A 20,638-nucleotide genomic window follows, 5' to 3' on the forward strand; every position below is an offset into this window, starting at 1 on the left:
TTTCTGAAATGGAGTGCCTTTAAACAGGTTAGTGGTTTTTTATAAAGAGGATATTTCACACTGTAATATAAGCGTTCGTTTGGTAGCTCAGTAGTTTTTGTGATGCATGCAACAACTTGAGAGTTGGAACACTACCAAAACGTGGTGGACGGTTGAAAATTGACATAGAAAACAAGAAGAAATTACATACTGTAGAGTACGGAAATACATACGAGAATTAATTATTACACATTTAGGTACTGTACTACATTGTGTGACAATGTTCTTGCATTATTTTTTAATCTGATATCAATGTTTCATCTTAAACCTTCATAGGGGGCTCATTTATATGCTTTCTAATGGACAAAAAGCATTTTATTCATTTTTGGAGAGATTTTGGATGTTTCTGGACGCCTAGATATTTTACACCACTGTACTGATGGAAAGCTTGTAATTCCCACTTGAAAATGATGCAACAGTGAGTTTCTTGAGTCAAAACAGTCGATTTGTGGTGCAATACATGAACATGTTGTGATTTACAGCAATGCATATGCATAATTTAGACATTTATCCACCCTTAGATTTTATGAACTTCTGGTGAAGGAGTTTTTGACCCAGGACATGTATAGTTTAACCTGCTGTATATATGCAATCTCTCAGTATTTTATTGCAAAATAAAAAAGAGCACATTTATTTTAGATTTTTTGCCTAGACGATTGCATTTGTGGCACTTTATTTCTTCCAAAATTATGAATATAAACTAATCTGCGTTAGTATTGTAAATGGTACAAAATGTCTTGCTTCACTTAAGCAATTTTTCAAGTCTCTCTGGTGTTCACATTTGGATTTATAAAGCTTTAAATAAGGTACCCCTTAAATGGGCAAGGATTGGCCAGATTTGGCATGTGCGCTATGGGGTTAATGAATTCAGTATTAATGAACATGAATATCATTGAAAATAGTCAGACAGTGTAAAATCATTTTTATTTATGCCAGCCAAATCAATACATGGCATTCATGTAAAACACTTTTTGAGATAAAAAGTTTGACTGCAAAATTTATTCCATCACTAAATTGCTGAAATAAATGATCAAGTGGCATATACTTATTATTTCTTACAAAACGTACAAAGCATTTTATCTTGAATGAGTTGCTTCCAGTGTTGGACTGCAAAATTACAATTTCATATACAATGAGCTCCATAACGTTTGGGACAAAGACAAAACTCTATTTTTCTTCTTTTCTTGATTTGGCTCTGTACTCAGTTTTCGATTTCTAACCAAACAATGCACATGTGGATAAAATTCAGATTCTCAGCTTTTATTAAAGTGTGATTTTATACATTTTGGTTTCATCATGTAGAAATCACTTTTCATACATAGCCCCCCCATTTTAGGGCATCATAATGTTTGGGACACATGGATTGACAGGTGTTTCTGATTAATCAAGTGTGTTCAATTGTTTCCTTAATGCAGGTACAAGAAAGCTTTCATTATCTAGTCTACGTTCTAGGCTTTTGATTGCCTTTGGAATCAGTTATTGGCAATTGTCAACATGAGGACCAGAATTGTGCCAATGAAAGTCAAGGCAGCCACTCTAAAGCTGAGAAATAAGAAGGAAAAAAAGTCGGAGACATAGGCCAAACATTAGGCTTACCAAAATCACCTGAACATCACTAAGAAGAAAGAGCGCACAGGTGAACTAAGTAATCACAAAAGGTTCTGGTAGGTTAAGAAGGATCTATACAGTTAATGACTGAACAATTCTCACTATAATGTAGAAAACCACCAAACACCTGTCCAACAGATCAGAAACATTCTTCAGGAGGAAGACGTGAATGTGTCAGCGACTACTGTCCACAGAAGATTTCACTAACAGGCTAATGGAAAAAGTCCTGGAAAAAGGTCTTGTGAACAGATAAGACCAACATTCACTTTTATCAGAGTGAAGGCAAGAGCAAAGTGTAGAGGCCAAACGAAACTGCCCAACATGCAAAGCACCCCCCCCCCCTCAGCGGTGAAACATGGTGGGGGGTATTACGGTTTGGGCATGTATGGCTGCTACAGGTACTGGCTCACTTGATGATGTAACTGCTGATAGCAGCAGCAGAATTAATTCTGATATGTCAAAAAGCATCATACCAGCTCAAGATTAAGCAAATGCGCCCAAACTCATTGGACGGCACTTCATCTTACAGTAAGACAATGATCCCAAACGAAAGCAACAAAAGTTTTTCAAAACCAAAATTGGAAAATTCTTGACTGACCAAGTCATTCACCCTATCAGAATCTAATTAAACATATGCTTCATATGCTCAAGAGAAAACTTAAGGCAACTAGCCCCGGAGACAAGCAGGAACTGAAGATGTCTGCATTACAGACTAAGCACCTGGTGATGTCTATGAGTCACATATTTCAAGCCATCATCGCATGCAAAGGATACGCAACAAAGTACTAAACATGACTACTTTCATTTACGTAACATACGTAACATACCAAACATTTTAGTGCCCTGAAATGCGGGGGATTATGTATAAAAACCATTGTAATTTCTACATTGTGAAACGGTGAAAAGTGTATGAAAATACCCTTAAATAAAAGTCATGTGCACTTTAACCACACGTGAATTGCTTGATTAGTAATCTAAATTGTAGAGTACAGAGCCAAATAAAGAAAAATATGTCCTTGTCCCAAACATTATAGAGCTCACTGTGTATATGTTGTCACAGAAAATCACAGAATCCTCCATATTTGCAATCCTTCATGGAAACCGAAATTGCAACTTGTAAGTCACTATGGCTAAGAGCATTTGTCAAATTCCTCAAAAATGGTAGAACAACTGACTTCCAGTAGTATGACATTGCACTCAGTGAAAAGCCAGGTTAAAGGTATGGGTGAGCTTCACAGTGGGCCGCTCTGCAGTGGCCACGTGGCACGACGGGAACAATGGTGTCTGACACAAAACACTGTGAAAGGAGCGTTCAGCCAGTGCACCGAGGAAGGATGCATCAGAGCAGACCACCGCAGAGCTGTGCTGGCCACGGCCACATAGCGACAATAACCCATCGCTGCCCAAGGAGTAAATAAACCCAGAGCACACGCAAACATGCTCTTACTATCTGCTTTGATCTGCCTCTCTCCACCACAAATTTTGAGTGGTCATCTTTTGATTACACCTGGCATTTAAGATTTGGCCTGGTCTCTGACCATAAAACCTCAAAAGTACCCACACAAACAAGTATAAAAAAAATATATATATATATATATATATACACACACACATATATATATATATATATATATATATAAACAAACTGGTGAGAGGCGCTTTTAATCAAGTGACATCAATCACAACCGCACAGCGGATAACAAGGACCCTGGCTCTTGTGGCCTTGGCCAAGATGAAAATTCTAGGGCCAGGAGACGGGCGGGTGAGCGGCGATAACGGGGGGCCTTCAGTCCGGGCGAAATATATGCTCCATTTCCCATTACTTATGAAGGACTATCCTTTTTCCTTCTCACCAATTACTCCCCCTATCATTTCCAAAATCTAAAAACTGTTTTCAATCAACACGGCAGCGTTATTACAGCGCGTCTGGCCCCTCCGGCCCGGCAGCCCCTCTCTCCGCCACCGTGTACTGATTGGCCGCTTTTGCATTCGGCACTGGCTCCTGATTGCGCCGCCTGGCTAAATTAGGGCTGTCGACTCGACAAGGAGAACATCCTTCAGACATTCCCCCCCCCACACCACAGCTAGTTCAGAGCCGCCTTGTTTCTGCCATGTGGAATGGGGGGGTGGGGGTGGGGCTGAGGACCCTACCTCACAGCACAAATAAAACTGCTGAAAAAAGAAGATAGAAACAACTGAATGGCACACAGGGAACCTCAGCCATAAGCACCCATCTTCTCTTTCTGCCGCTCTACTATTCAGCTCACCAATACTGACCAGCTGCCAGTTGGACTATTTGATAGCAACCACCCCCCCTCCCCCAAAGGAGAGGGTTCAGTTAAACTCCAGGTCCCATTTCTAATCTAACAGATAATATTTAGAACCTTAATGTCACCCAAACCCCTCAGACACACTCACCTGTGATCTACAGAACACACAGCACAACAGGGTCCCCTCTTACTGATGACAATGAGTAGCTTGCTGGCATGGTGGAAGACTGTTGTAGGGTTATTTTGAATAAAGTTAAATAGAAAGAAGGTGACAGACACAGACAGACAGACAGAGAGAGGGAAGGAGAGGGAGAGAGAGCACTCTGCTTCTCAAAATAATTATTGCTTAGTTACCCTAAAGTTGGGCAAGTCCCTGAAACTAGTGAACATTCCTCAAGGCCTTAGGATGCTGTTATGTCAGACACAGTACATATATTTCTGCATGCATACGCAGTCTTACCTCTCTCGGGGTGCGTCAGCACCTTGTTGTAGGCATAGTCCCAGTCAAAAATGAATCGGTAGAAGGACAGCTGGTTGTACAGTGCTTTCTCAGAGTACTGCAGACAAAACAAAGACATAACACTGTAAACACCTTTCTCAGAGTACCACAGACAAAACAGACACTGCAAACTACTTCCAGTGTTTTCTTGTTGCTGATGCACATCACATCTCACCTACACAGTGACCCTTTGTCCACAGCCTCTCCTCTACTTATAAACATCCCCACTCCCACCTCCATTCAAAGCTACAGTGTAAGAGGGACCCACAACCACAACTACTGTAAAATCTCTTCAGTCACAATCTGTGACCTAGTCCTCATCCAGCTTAAATGAGGATTGGGGGTGAGAGAGTGGGGGACAAGGCGAACAGCAATTTGAGAGTTGGGAAGGGAGGAGAAAATAAGAAAAAAAGGAACTAGGAGAGGAACCAGAGGAAAGCGTTTGTTTAGTTTGTACATTCAGCTGTAATTACTGGTACCAATCTCACAGCCTGCCAGCACAGCACAGGTCGAATGAGGGAGGGAGGGAGGGACAGAAAAAGAGGGATATGAGAGAAAAGAAGCTCTGAAATTACCTCCTTCATAATAGTTTGTTTTGATAAGGCATTGTGTGTGGAGCTGATGAACAACAGTTGCTGTCAATTTGATTAGTCATTATACTTTTATGTTAATTGCCATTATCGGGACCCCGACGCCCGGTGTCACCATAGAAGCCATACAATGTTAGCATAAATAGCAGATGAGGGAATTAGATGGGGGATCTTTTTTACCGATTGGTTTTAATTACCCCCCGGTACATCCATCAGCACTGACAGCTGTTGACCCATAATGCCCTACTGGGTCAACACTACTGCCTGTCGATTCAGCTATGCGCACATGATGGACCCAGAATACCCAATGCCAGCCCAGCCCAGCCCAGCAGCACCAGAATGCGAACACACAGTCAGGCACACGCATACACACACCAAAATTACACACATATACCATACACAAAAATAATCTTGGTTACATGCGTGCACATAATCATACACAACACATGACCAAACACACAAAAAGGCAAGCAGACGCGCAGACATGCATGCAATCATATATGCATGCGTGCACACATTCACACATGCAAACCCAACCTCACACACATACACATGCAAACACACAGCACACAATGTCACACATACTGCAGTCTCTGCCACACACAATATCTCAGACCACAATCACTCACACAACCTTAATTTTGTGCAAGCACATGTGCGCGCACACACACAGTAATGGTGACATCACCTGTTCTGTATCAAGGCTGATCAACTCTATCAATTTATAACATTTAATATCCCATGCTAGCTCAACTGCATGAGCGATTTCTTGCCAAATCAGTCTGATTGTGCATCTGATCACTCACATGTATCTCATGTTCTTCCCATCAGACCAGGTGTTCCACAAGAGAGAACAGATAGATGCATTGGGGGTTTCAGTAGCCCCGCCCCATTCACTCTACATCACTGCAGCAGGACAAGGATGAAAACAGGGCGGGGCTCTGAAACGGAGCTCATCTCTCCAAACGGTGGTGCCTGCCCTGACAGGTGCCATTCGGAGGGGTGTGGCTCACATACCGCTGGCGGTTATTCAATTTAGACTCCTGCTCCCCCCCCCAGCCCCCATCAAGCCTGTTCAGCACTCAGCTCACATCTTTGTTCTGCGACTGACATCCATTTCACTTTTCACCACAAATTTGTGCCGCCTTTTTTTTTTTTTTGGCCTGAATGACTCGGGAGTAAACCAGCTGTGAAATTGCTTCTCCTGAGAGCACCCCACCCCACCCCCCATTCCCCCCCCCCCCCCCCCCCCCACCCGGCACCCCATCCTCCCCCCCAACCCCCCTAACACTTTGCGGCCTTAATAAAGGCGATGTGGCCTAGGCAAACTTCTCTTTGCCAGTCAATTGCACTCTGAAAATATATTTCTGTAATGCAGCGTGCAGCAAAGACGGGACCAGAGATTACAGCAGGAGCGGAGCACTCTGCTTGTAAAAAAATGCAGTCCAGACCAGAGTGAGGGAGGGAGGGATGGAGCGAAAGAGAGAGACAGCAACACACCAACACAATGACAAAACATACTACATTTTTATTTTATTACACTGTCAAATTATTATTATTATTACCATTATATTTTATTTTTATTATTTCTGATTGATTATTTCTCCTTTTTTACTGTCCTAATACGATTAATTTTTACACCTGTTTTTCACTGGTTGTTGCTGTGGCAAATTTATTTTGCAGTAAATGTCATGTTTTGCTACTGGTCATCCATTTGAGCAGTAAACTGCTCAGTAACACTCCATGCGCTTTTCTTAAAGGCAGACTAGGCAGGATTTTTTTACTTGAAAATATTATAAAATAACCATGCAACCATGCAGACATATCTATGACGCACTGGCAATCCATGTCTTTATTCCATCTATACCAGCGACTACACAGCCCGGGACAGCTCCAATGCCATCATCAAGTTCGCCAATGACACAACATGATATAGCTCAGGAGGTAAGACCGATTGTCTGGCAGTCGGAGGGTTGCCGGTTCTAACTCCGACCTGGGCATGTCGAAGTGTCCTTGAGCAAGACACCTAACCCCTAACCTCTAACTGCTCTGGCGAATGAGAGGCATCAATTGTAAAGCGCTTTGGATAAAAGCGCTATATAAATGCAGTCCATTTACCATTTACCATTTACAACAGTTATTGGTCTGATAACGACAACAACACCACAGACTACATGGATGAGGTGATGGCATTTTCAACGTGGTGCCAGGGGAACAACCTGGAGCTTAACGTGCAGAAAACCAAGGAGCTGATCCTGGACTTCAGGAAGAGGGATACGCATGTACCCATAACCATCAATGGGGCGGCTGTGGAGCGGGTCAGTAGCTTCAGGTTCTTTGGAGTCCAAATCTCGGAGGACATTAAGTGGTCTTGGCATGTGGACACGCTGGTGAAAAAATCCCAGCAGCGCCTTTACAACCTAAGAAGGCTGAAGAAGTTTTGCATGTCCTCACCTGTCCTGACAAACTTTTACAGGTGCACCATAGAAAGCATCATGACTGACTGCATCACCACCTGGTACGGCAACAGCACTGAACAGGATCGGCGGCGGCTTCAGAGGGTGGTGCGGTCAGCCCAACGGCTTACAGGTGGCATGCTGCCTAACTTGGAGGACATATACACCAAGAGATGTATATCCAAGGACAATAAGATCATTGCTGATCCCAGCCACCCGAGCCATGGCCTTTAGGAAGCAGTCCAAGAGGAAGCCTGGCTATATCAGTATCAGTGATAAGACTAACCGCCTCAGGAACAGTTTCTACCCCAGGCCATCCGGATGCTGAGCTGAGACTCCCAACACCTGCTCAGCTCCACCGACACCAGACCCTGTCCCCTTAGACCCCCCTGTTTCCATCCATTCATGCCCCCTGCCTCCTGCCTCCCCCAATTTCCTCCCCCTCAGTTACACTGCACTTTACTGCACATACACACACTTTACGAGACTCTTTTAATCTTATTTATTGTGAACGCGCTTACATACATGTGTGTATATTGGGTGTGTATATGTATGTATATGCATATGTGTATATGCATGTATGTATGTATATATATGTATGCGTATGTAATATATGTATATTCTTTTTTATATTTTATTCTACGATTTTATTGCTATTGTTATTATTACTACTACTAATATTATCATCAATTGACTGATTGTTTATTGCATAGGATGAGAGAGTAACAGACAGGAACAAAGAATCTCACTGCCATGCTAATGCTTATGTGATCAATAAACTTGACTTGACTTAGTCTCACCAAATTCCTGCACCTCTTACCTGTTTGTTATTCTAAAATGTGTTTGGAACATTTCTGGTCGTGGCACTCTTTTCAGTGTGGGGAGGGGTGGGCTACACAGCCAGTGGTTGGAGATCAGATTCCAGAAGTGCTTGTTGCTTGTTAGCTGCCGCAATGGCAGATGCTAAGAAGCCTAGATACAGCAAAGCAAAAAGACAAGCTGACAGTTCAATAACTACAGCCAAGCTTGGAATTACTTTTCCTTGGTGGTGTCAGCTGAAGTTCGTCAAGGGGATGAAAAGCGACACGGGATTGGCCTGTTTTCTGTTGGACCTGTAAGTAACTTACCTTCAGCTAGCCATTTACATTACATTACAGGCATTTAGCAGACGCTCTTATCCAGAGCGACTTACACAACTTTTACATAGCATTTACATTGTATCCATTTATACAGCTGGATATATACTGAAGCAATTTCGGTTAAGTACCTTGCTCAAGGGTACAACGGCAGTGTCCTACCCGGGAATCGAACCTGCGACCTTTCGGTTACAAGCCCAGTCCCTTACCCACTGTGCTACACTCGGTCATCCGTTATGTTAGGCAACTAGATGCCCAAGGTTGGGGAGATTTTGTATTGAATTCTGTTCTCCCATTAAAATTTCTTCCTCCCTAAGGGAAATGCTGTCACTGTTTATAGTTGCAACTTAGCTAGCTTGGTAAGTCGCCAGCATGTATTTCAATTGGAAACTGAATTGCAAGCTATCTAGCTATGTGTAGCCAACTTCGCCAACCAAGTTGCAAACAAAAACTCTGTCCTCATCAGGATTCACTGATGATAAAACAGCATAACTGTCTAGACATTTATTTCAATCAAAGGAAGTGAATTTGATACCGCATGCTATCTAGCTACATGTAGCCAACTTCACTAACAAAGCTAACAAAGTTGGGGTTCACTGATTATAAAACACAGCATAACTTGAAATACTGAAATATTTCAAAAATGTATTTCCAACTCTATACATCAGGAATATAACAATGTAATACAACAATTTCCAAACAACTGAAGGTACCACGTGCATCTGCACAAACAATTGTATGCAAAAATAAAATGTCTTGGGACTAAGGTTGGGTTGGTTTCCGGTTTTGCTGGTCCGGTCCAGGGTACAAGCTTAAACCGGTTTGATTTTACGCGAACTGACGAACCAGCATTTGTCATTATGAGACGTTCTGGCAAATTAAAAAGTAGCCTACATCAGCAACCTGTGCCGACGGCGCTAAATCCAACTTGTATTGTATTAGTAATAAGCAATATGACAACATGATTGACATAATATTATGTTTATTTATAACTTGGCGGGATGGCATACCTGCCATCCCAATAAACGGAGCCACTACTGTCTGAGTGCAAATAAAAATAAAAGATTGACAGGCAATTTAGTGCCGAGGCCGGCAACAAGGAGATCAAATTTCAGTAGACCAATCAAAGGTTTGGTATGGTTTGGGCTGGAAACGAGCTGTAAGAGCGGAATAAGCCCACGTAGTGAAGCACAACACTGCCTACTGATTGTAGATGAGATCGCTGTGAGGTTGCTTTCCGTAGAGGATTTCAGCTGCATGCTCCCATATTCCTGAAAATGCTGCAGCGGTGGCTAGCTATAAGTGCATACCACCGTATAAGTGGTGTGCAACGGCGATCGCGACCACAACATTTATTTTGCCTTTTTGTATAGCCATTTCTGTGGATAAAATTGCATTTATTATTATTATTTTCTGTTAAAAAACATTTAATTAATATCCAGGGAGATATGTCATCTAACTTGCAAGTAGTTGGCTATGTAGCCATTTACTAATACGATCGCATTTCAGGCTGGAAAATAACCCGTTAATGCTGGCCCCACACTAGAGGATAATTGGGCCGATTTTGGGTCCGCCCTTCCCAATTCGAGGCTGGTCTGAACCGATTATCTGCCAAAATGATCCTGTAGTGTGAGGGGTTTACAGACATAATTTTAATGTTACCGACTGAATTGGAGTCTCCCCGATCTCGAATTGTAAATATCAAACATGTTCGATATTTACGACTTGAAATCCTGTAGTGTCAAAAGAATAGCGATGGAATATTGACCAGAAACACGCAATAGCCAATGAAAGCGAGCTGACCGGGAAGCGCAACCAACCAAATTTTTTTCAGCTTGCCGAAACCGAAGTTCTCTGCGGACTAAATAGTTTTATACTCGATGCGGTTAGGCAACTGCACGTAGCAACAAATGTATCAATATTATTGTATTATGTATATATGTAATTATTGTAACGTTGCCGGCAGTGTGGTCTCCATGGAGACGGGGAATCAGCTTGCGGAAATAAAACAAAATAAATCACGCCCACCTTGAATTTCTGACCAATCACACACAATGTTTGCATTGGTGTCATCTGCGATGATTTCGGCTAGTTAGAAAATCTTGGAGGTGCAAGTGCCGAAAAAAAAGTTTTTTTCTTGTATTTTTTTTCGGTGCAAAACACAGCACACACAAGAGCAACCAGCTGAAGACGATGGTCCGCCTCCATGTTTGTTTTGCTCTGAAGTCACGTTTGATCATGCAAGTTTCTGTGAGATCCCAAGTCCCTGGAATCGGCACTCTGAAATTGTTTAGTATAAACGCCAAGTGTGTGGTGCGGTTGACTGAATCGTCTGGTGTATGCATTCGTACAATTAAAATATTAAAAATCGGTTAAATCTGTCATTATGTCTGTGGTTTCCCACGTTTTTAAAATCGGTTAAGATTTGAAAATCCTCTAGTGTGCACCAGGCTTAAACCAGAGAAATTGCCGAGTTGTCTTAGAATCTTTATCGCAACAGAATGTATCAAGGCTGGCAGCGTCGGCATAGCAACGGACGCTGTAACGAAACGTTACAGCTGTAACAGCTGTTTTAGAATGTCATTACCTCACCAGGATCATTTTTTGCAGCCCAGATCAAAATTGGCGTGACAGTTCCATTCGGGAGCGGCTGAGTCACATGTGGTATTACCGTCCCATCCGTTATTTGGCTTAATATCAAACCGAAAATGAAAATTTTTACATCGACCCAACCCTACTTGGGACCACACAGACACTGCATTGTTCAGGAAAGAGGCCCAAATTAACTCCCAGGGCTGAACGAACTTTGGTCCGAAAGGTTCAACTGAACCCCAAGACAATGACAAAGGAACTGCTGAAGGAGTTGGAGGCATCATTTACCAAAGTATCTACATCCACCATTAATAGAATCCTACATCACCATGGCCTGAGAGGCTGTTGCGCAAGGAAGAAGCCCCTACTCCAAGACTGGCATAAAGAAGCCAGAATGAAGTTTCCAGGTGGTCACCAGGACAAAGACCAAGCATTTTGGAGGAGTGCTCTCTGGTCAGATGAAACCAAAATTGAACTGTTTGGCCATAATGATCAGCGTTATGTATGAAGGGTGAAGCTTTTAATCCGAAGAACACCATCCCGACTGTGAAGCATGGGGTTGGCAGCATCATGTTGTAGGGGTGTTTTGCTGGGAAAGGGACTGGTGCACTTCAGAAAACAGATAGCATCATGAGGAAGGAGGATTATCTAGAAATACTGAAGCAACACCTCAAGACATCAGAAAGAAAGTTAAAACTTGGTAGCAAATGGCTCTTCCAGCAGGACAATGACCCTAAGCAACCTCCAAAGTTGTAACAAAATGGCTTAAAGACAACAAAGTGAAAGTATTGAACTGGCTATCACAAAGCCCTGACCTGAATCCTACAGAAAATTTGTGGACCGAACTGAAAAAGCATGTCCGAGCAAGGCCCACAAACCTGACTGAGTTACACCAGTTCTGTCAGGAGGAATGTGCAAAAATTCTGGCAAAGTATTGTGAGAAGCTTATGGAAGGCTACCCCATGCGTTTGATTCAAGTTAAGCAATTAAAAGGCAATGCCAGCAAATACTAACAAAGTGTATGCAAATTTTTGACCCACTAAAAATTTGATATAGTACATAAAAGCTGAAATTAATCTGTCTCTTAGCTATTATTTTGAAATGACCTCTCATGTAAATAAAGCAGACACCCTAATTGACACAGGAAATTTATGGTAACATGAAATGTGTGGAGTTGTGAAAAATTGAGTTTGAATGTCTTTAGCCTCGGTGTATGTAAACTTGGCCTCAACTGTAGATACGGTAGCTACAATTTGCATGAATGCATGAAGTACCAGCTATCCATAGCCATGAACACATACATACCATGTTGTATTTGAGAAAATAAAGAGGCTAATATTTGAATAAGATACAGATAACTTTGTGTATTAGCTAGGAATAATGTGCCAATGGCCTCCTAATGTTACTTACTCCACACACAATTTCATGTTTACATCCCAGTTTCTAGCTAAAGGTTCAGAATAGCTAAATGCCGAAGGAGGAAACACACAAAATAGCTGCACTACGGAGTACCATACGATGTTCTCACACATTAGGTGGAGCACTCAGTGTAAAGGATCGTTATGTGTGCAGTGTGCCTAATTACTGTTACCATCTATATGGAATGATTCATGTTGCTAAAAATGCTATTTTCAATATCACGGACCACCTCACCTCTTTGTTTGATATTTTGCTTGTACCGCTCAAGGGTACGTCCACAACCGGGGTGTGGGTGGGGTTGAGGACGGAGGAGGAGACAAACATAGAGTTTAGAAGGGCTACAAAAAACCTGCATAGTATACACCTTTAAGAAACATAATGTGTAAATGACATAAGTGACATAATGTGTAAATATGATCAGTGGCGTGGTGTTTTGGAAGACGGTCTGACTCTTACTCGATGACACTTTGTTTCTTAAGACAGCCAGTAGCGTGTTACTGAAAAGTTCACTGCTCAAACGAATAACCAAAAACATTTTTAAGTATGTAAAGTATATTTCAAAAACAAATTAAAGAGAATGATACATAAATAATATGAAAGAAAATGTATCTACCTTTATTTTTATTTTTTTTAAACATTAAAGTCTGCAATATTATGCTGGCATAAGAAGTATTATAAATTATAACAATCTACCTCTCATGGTTAAAATACATACTTTTTAAAATACACTATTACTAATAAGTTACGATTAGGCACATTTACTCGCTTGCATTTCATGCCAATAACCCATTCTGAATTTAACTGAATTGAGAGACAAAGAGGAACTTTGTTCTTTTGCTTTAGAATATTACCTAATTTACTTTCCTTTCATTCAAGATTTTGTTCCAATTAAATATTGTGTAGTTTTTAAGACAGACTAATTGTTACGGACGTGCCATTTCCCTTTAAGAGATCACCACGTTATCTAGTTAAGAGTGCTACTAGATCTCAGGTCCTAGATAAGCCTATTGTTATTTACTTTCTTTTAGCTAAAATCCCACTTTTAGAATTAGTGGGTTCATAAATGTCTCCGGCTTACTTGATGTGCAATTGAATGATTTTTGACAATGTTTGATGATGTATGTTGCAAAGTGGTTTGACCTTGAGACCCGGAAGTGGGGCGGGGTGAATTCCTTATTTACCACTCTGGGTTCTGGCGCAAGAGAAGAAGTTTTGCTCTGATCGAAGGACCAAGATGGCCGCGTCCTGAAGAAGGCACGACTAAGGATTCCATGTACCTCTCATAGCTCTACCTTTTGCGTATTAAACCAAGTTTACCGTCATTCAATTGAATCAACCATACGGCACAACCCAATAGCCGAAGAACATTTTAGAACCTTTTAGAAAACCAGAACCAACGAAGCTGGACGCAGCTAACGCTGGCTAGCGACCGCTAGCGTGACCGCTTTCGTGACCCTCGAACGCCGTCGTCGATGCGGAGGGCAACCGGACGAAGACGCCATGCCCAGAAGCTGGTAGCGTCTTCCTGCAGCTGCGTTGTGGTAATGTCAATTACCTATTCTTTGTACATGTAAGCAAGCCGTTTGTGTACTCAGTTGCACGACATACTGGGTGGTTATTATGGAGAGATATTAATGCCCCTTTTGACAATGAAGCCTCTTCCGTGAACTACGATTCAGCAATGTATTGATATTGATTGGCTTGCTATCTCTCTGCCCAGTGTGTCGTGACATAATGCTTTTCCTTTGGCACTTGTATTTTATGATATTTTATTGTTTTCCCAAAACACTTGATTTGTCTGGCAATGCGAAGGTATTGTTGTCATGGCAAAATGGCTAATTGGAACTGAAATAGAAAACCGACGGCAAGGGAGAGGGAAACGGGGGAAGAGACAAGGGGAGATAAAAGGAAGTGGGGGTTTAAGGATAGAAAGATGAGAGTCCAAAGAAGGCTGAAGGAAAATATCTCCAGTTCGGCAGAAGAAGTACCACAACCCAGCCCGGCAGAGAAACCCTGCAGAAAGAACTTGCTTGCCTCGCTGGCACGGAAATACCAGCACAGCTCAAAATGTGCTGGGAAAAGGAGAGCACGCAGGCAAAACGGCAGCGGACGCTGCCTCTGTGACGAGCACACAGGCCACACCGCGTCAACGAAAACACCATCTGTTCAGACACATGCTGTCTCTGCTGCTCTGCCATTTCAGAAGCCCACCATAAGCTGCCAGAACACCCAGAGAGCAGCCCTCTGCTGCAGAGCGAAAATCACATTTACACTACAGACAACAAACACAAAGGGCCCAAACAGAATAGGTTAACACCTTAACTCATATCAGTCATATCATATCAATGCTATTTTGCAGTTTTTTGTTGCAAATAGAGCAAAAAATGAGTTCTATTTCCCAAAAAAAGAAAAAAGGCTACTCACTCAGCACACCACAGTAGGGTACTGACAAAGCCTGTGATGTCTCCCAGGGTGTGGCCCTACATGTCACTGCATCACCCAGGGAGGGAGGGGTGAGGTTACCAGGGCTCTCCCCACCCTACACACTGCGCAAGAACAATTCGACCAAGCGGGGGGGTGGGGGTTCTTCTTGACAAGACAAAATTAAAAAGCTGAGTTATTGTGGAGTTTCTGTTATGCTGAAGCGTATGGTTGGACTCACGTGCGCTTTTGGTTTGCTTTTTGCGGTTTGAGTTAGTGTGCAGTGCGTCACAGGCTTCGTTGCTATGCAAGATACAGAGTGGATTGGGTTGCATTGTGTGCTGCAGCACAGTTTGGGTGTCGCATGGTTTGGACCAAGAATGTTGTGGTGTAGTTTGGACCTGTCGGTGTCTGTGTTGATGGTGTGGTGTAGCTTGGACTTGTGCATGTGCGGTTACAGAGTGGTGCGGTTTGGACCTGTGAGTGGTGGTGTGGTTTGAACCTGTGAATGGGTATTCAGAATGGTGTGGTTTGGACCTGTGAGTGGGCTGTCAGAACAGTGTGGTTTGGACCTGTGAGTGGGTTGTCAGAACAGTGTGGTTTGGACCTGAGAGTGGGTTTTCAGAACAGTGTGGTTTGGACCTGTGAGTGGGCTGTCAGAACAGTGTGGTTTGGACCTGTGAGTGGGTTGTCAGAACAGTGTGGTTTGGACATGAGAGTGGGCTGTCAGAACAGTGTGGTTTGGACCTGTGAGTGGGCTGTCAGAACAGTGTGGTTTGGACCTGTGAGTGGGTTGTCAGAACAGTGTGGTTTGGACCTGAGAGTGGGTTTTCAGAACAGTGTGGTTTGGACCTGTGAGTGGGCTGTCAGAACAGTGTGGTTTGGACCTGTGAGTGGGTTGTCAGAACAGTGTGGTTTGGACCTGTGAGTGGGCTGTCAGAACAGTGTGGTTTGGACCTGTGAGTGGGTTGTCAGAACAGTGTGGTTTGGACCTGTGAGTGGGCTGTCAGAACAGTGTGGTTTGGACCTGTGAGTGGGCTGTCAGAACAGTGTGGTTTGGACCTGTGAGTGGGTTGTCAGAACAGTGTGGTTTGGACCTGAGAGTGGGTTGTCAGAACAGTGTGGTTTGGACATGAGAGTGGGCGGTCAGAACAGTGTGGTTTGGATCTGTGAGTGGGTTGTCAGAACAGTGTGGTTTGGACCTGTCAGCGGGCTGTCAGTACAGTGTGGTTTGGACCTGAGAGTGGGCTGTCAGAACAGTGTGGTTTGGACCTGAGAGTGGGCTGTCAGAACAGTGTGGTTTGGACCTGAGAGTGGGCTGTCAGAACAGTGTGGTTTGGACCTGTGAGTGGGCTGTCAGAACAGTGTGGTTTGGACCTGTGAGTGGGTTGTCAGAACAGTGTGGTTTGGACCTGTGAGTGGGCTGTCAGAACAGTGTGGTTTGGACCTGTGAGTGGGCTGTCAGAACAGTGTGGTTTGGACCTGTGAGTGGGTTGTCAGAACAGTGTGGTTTGGACCTGAGAGTGGGTTGTCAGAACAGTGTGGTTTGGACATGAGAGTGGGCGGTCAGAACAGTGTGGTTTGGATCTGTGAGTGGGTTGTCAGAACAGTGTGGTTTGGACCTGTCAGCGGGCTGTCAGTACAGTGTGGTTTGGACCTGAGAGTGGGCTGTCAGAACAGTGTGGTTTGGACCTGAGAGTGGGCTGTCAGAACAGTGTGGTTTGGACCTGAGAGTGGGCTGTCAGAACAGTGTGGTTTGGACCTGAGAGTGGGCTGTCAGAACAGTGTGGTTTGGACCTGAGAGTGGGCTGTCAGAACAGTGTGGTTTGGACCTGAGAGTGGGCTGTCAGAGTGCCGTTTCCTGCAGTGCGGCAAAGGAGGGGTTAGCCCCGCCAGTCTCGCTACTCTCCACAGCTGCAGGCGAAAAAAAGGAAAAAATCCAAACAGTTCTGATGAAGCTTAACTAAAAACCTTCCAATTTTAGTTAATTTTAATGGGCTGAAATGAAAAAGGGAGGCTATCCACAACGCAAGGTCGCATAACGAGTCAATATATGTAAATCTTTACAAGACAAACACAGTGGGAAACAAAGACATTTAACTGAAGCGCTTGCTGATGTCTCCACTTTTTTGTGCACATAATTTCTCCCCATTGAAAGGTATAATTGCCTGCTATTTGAAGATATTCATGCTCAATTTTTGAAATTAATTTCAATTGGGGAAATGTAGAAATGTCAGCTCCAGTGAAAAGGATTTGATTTCAATTATCCTTGCTCAAAGGACTGTGATTTCCAAATACACTTAAGCAAAATTATGACAAGAATTTTTGTTCCAGAAATTCAGTGTTTAAAGAGCGATTAGGCGATAAATGGACTGGCTTTGAATTGGAGTGAATTCACCGGGCTCCCTTTGAAAGGCACTCAATTATCGCTGATTGCTCCTGCTATAATGCAGCAAATAGAGATACCTGCTATTGCTGTAATTTGTGTGAAAATTAACATGCTGCAATTTCCACTAGAGGGGAAAAAGGAAACCCTAATGGGCGGCTGATCGCACATCAATAACAGCAAGGGGGGAGGAGAGGGAGGGAGAGGGAGAGGGAGAGAGAGAGAGAGAGAGAAGGGGAATGAGAGAGGGAGCAAGAAAGGGAGAGAAAAAGAGAGGAGTGAGAGATGGAAATAGAGAGGGAAAGGGAGAAAGGGAAAGAAAGGGGGAGAGATAGAGGATGAGAGTGATCAGAGTAAGGTAGAGGGAGATACAGGTGAGAGAAAGAAAGGGAGGGAGAGAGAGAAAAATAGGGAAAGAAAAAAAAACAGGGAGATATGGGGGAAGGAGGAGAAGATGACAGGAATCAGGGATGAAAGGAAGAAGGAAAGAGGGATGGAGAGAGATGGCAAGAGAAGGAAAGATGAGAAAGAAAAGTAGAGAAGAAAGCAGAGGGCAACAGGGAATAAGAGCAATTTGGGTGGAGAGGGAGAGAAAGAGAGAGAAAAGAAAAAAGAGAGAGCAGGAAGGGGCAGAGAGCAAGAGACAGAGGCAGAGAGAGACAGAAAAAAAATTTAATTTACTGAAAATATTACAAATTGCACCTGTATGTAACTCCTCTAAATTACTGGCCAATTAGAGAGAGAGGCATTCCTCTCCCCTTTAATGCAGAGACAATAGTGGTCACTGTCTCTCTGCCCGTAGGGGGAGCACAGACAGACAGACAGACGTGGGAGGGGAAGGGGCTGTTTTATTCAGCTGGCAGTTTAAACTGCTGTCTCGCCAGCGGAGGGGAGAGGGAGCAGACGTGTAAGTGGCTATGGTGACAAGCCAAATCGGCCTTTTGGGCTTCAACCTGTCGCCACAGCTGAGCCCAAAGGAGAAATAAGAAGAAAGAGAGATATATAAAAAAAACAACAAAGTGAGACCGTGAAGGTGGGGGGGAGGGGAAAGATGTAGACCAGCGGCCAAATACTTCCTTAGTGCCACTAGGAACCAGGACCAACAGGGACAAACTAAAAGCCCCGCTGGTCCAAAGGGAGAGAAGGCTGTAGAATGGCATGGGATGCTGACAAACATTTAATTACATAGAAGATGATGATGATGACAAAGATGTTTAACCAGCCTAAGTCAGCCTAAGTCATGCTCTTGGCAGTGATGACAGAGTGAAACTGGAAAGGGAGGGAAAGAGAGAGAAAGATAAGAAGTGTAGCGCTCAGACAGAGCAGTGGCAGGAGACTGAGACAGGGTTTTAATTAGCTCCACAGCGCCATCACCTGGAGAAAGATTGATCTGCAGCCTCCTGAGAACCCTGCCTAAATTGAGAGCGATCTGCGCCTTTGGCCTGCTGTAGGGGAAGGAGGGGGGCGTACCTCAGGACGAAGTGTGAATTTTGTGCAAGCCGGACAGACTGGGCCGGTCCGGGTGAACGCCGCGGGCAAACGGCGGATCCGGTTCTGACACGCCTGATCTTCACACACCAGCCAGCCCTGAGAGAGACAGATATTATTCATTCATTATTATTTTTGTTTTACATTTGGTGCTTTTTTATGGGATCACTGCTATTGTTTCATTTTCAAGGACAGGCAAAAGCACGGTGGGCCAAAACGTGCAATCCGAAGCGACTGCTGGAAAACCTCACCGAAACGTGCCCCTCGACCCCTTCCCCTCATCTCACAGATTCAGTCACACCATGTACTACAAAATGTTTTACCACCATTGAATGATTAGCAGTAAGAATTCTCAATGCAAGGGAACGAACCCCCGCCCCCCACCCCCCCCCACATCCCCATCCCCCGCCGCAATCCCCCCCAATCTGTCCACTTAAGAGATCATTTAAGCTTCAAGGATCTTAACTCACAATGATTCTTAGGGTCCCAATAAATGTGAGAAAAGCAAACGCGCTTAGATTAAACCATTAAACCCGGTATTGCTTTCCTTAGCTGCCGACAGCGGGGGAGCCGTTGTCCTGGGGTGTGTGCACTAGGGTACAGGCAAACACTACTGCTACACCCACGCCGCCCATAAACATGGGAGCTATGAGACAGCGGGGTAATGCAATTTGTACTCGGCTTCCTGTGTGAGCTGATTAACACTAGAGAGTCTCTTTGAAGCCGATCCCACCTGTAGTCTTCATTTGAGGGCCTTTTGTGAGCCGTTATCATAGGGCCCGCCCGCTCAAACAGACACGCTCACCAGCGCCATTGTCCCAAGGCCAGGAACAATATCAGACCTGCGCCTTACATGCCCCTATTTTTAATTTCCCAATTAATCCTGCCACTGCCATTTCCCCAGTGGGGGTGGAGGGGTGGGGGATGTGGGTGAGAGGTGTCTTTTGTCTGGTGCATGAGTTTATTTGGATAATTAAGCTCAGAGCCTCAGGATAAAGAAATTCGGGGGGGGGGGGGGGGGGTTTGCGTGGGGGCTGTAATTGAATCCTGACATATGCGTGGTGTTTAGTTTTAATTTTGTGCAGTGTGTGTCTATGTTATCTGGGCCCTTGTTTGGCCAAGGACCCCTTTGTGTTCAGCAGGGGCCCGTGCTAAATCAACCCCCACCGTTCCCATGGGCTGCGGGACGCCCACACAAGAGAGAGCGAGGAGGCGAAAATCCTCCAACGGTCAAACATGGCATCGCTCCGGAGACCAGCGGGCACTGCCGATTGCCCGTTTCCGCAGGCTGGGGGAGAGGCGAGCGGGCGGACACCATGCTCCGCCCCCTCCTACGCAGCTGCGAGTCTCCGGCTCCAGCTCACCACTTTGCGCCCCTCCCCCTCCCGCTTACAGTCAGCCACTAGCGCTAGTAATTAGGCCCTTCACTCGTTACTGTGTCATTAAAAACACACTACCCTACCAGGAACTAATTAGAGCCGCAGAAGCCCCGCCCACAGCGGATGCGGCGTGTGGGAGTGAGGTTATTTTGGGAGGGGAAGGGATAGGGGGAGGCAGAGAGAGGAGTGAGAGGAGAGGGAGAGGAGAAGAGAAGCGTGAACCAGAATGGGGATGTGGGGTGGGGTTACTTGTGAGGGTAAGGCTGCATTGGGGGCCCCCCACTTGTTGGGGCCCCTAGTCGTTGGGACCCAGGCACACTCAGTGCGGATGACAGAGCGAGGGAGAATTACCCAA

The 20,638-nt window shown here is 44.3% G+C and overlaps 1 protein-coding gene across 3 annotated transcripts in view; it reads right to left on the bottom strand.

Moving 5' to 3' along the window:
• The window catches only part of pola1 (polymerase (DNA directed), alpha 1), a 144,758-nt gene that overhangs the window by 14,181 nt on the left and 109,939 nt on the right, over positions 1-20,638 (bottom strand). For 2 of the 3 annotated variants that reach the window (XM_035415335.1, XM_035415334.1), the window contains exons 35-36: positions 18,887-19,003; positions 4,378-4,474 (exon numbers count right to left, since the gene is read on the bottom strand). In XM_035415335.1, coding sequence (XP_035271226.1) covers positions 4,378-4,474; positions 18,887-19,003 — 214 coding nt within the window. The remainder of the gene's footprint in view (positions 1-4,377; positions 4,475-18,886; positions 19,004-20,638) is intronic. The other variant, XM_035415336.1, reaches the window with a different exon arrangement.

Source organism: Anguilla anguilla, chromosome 4 (genome assembly GCF_013347855.1).
Source record: "Anguilla anguilla isolate fAngAng1 chromosome 4, fAngAng1.pri, whole genome shotgun sequence".
NCBI lineage: Eukaryota > Metazoa > Chordata > Actinopteri > Anguilliformes > Anguillidae > Anguilla > Anguilla anguilla.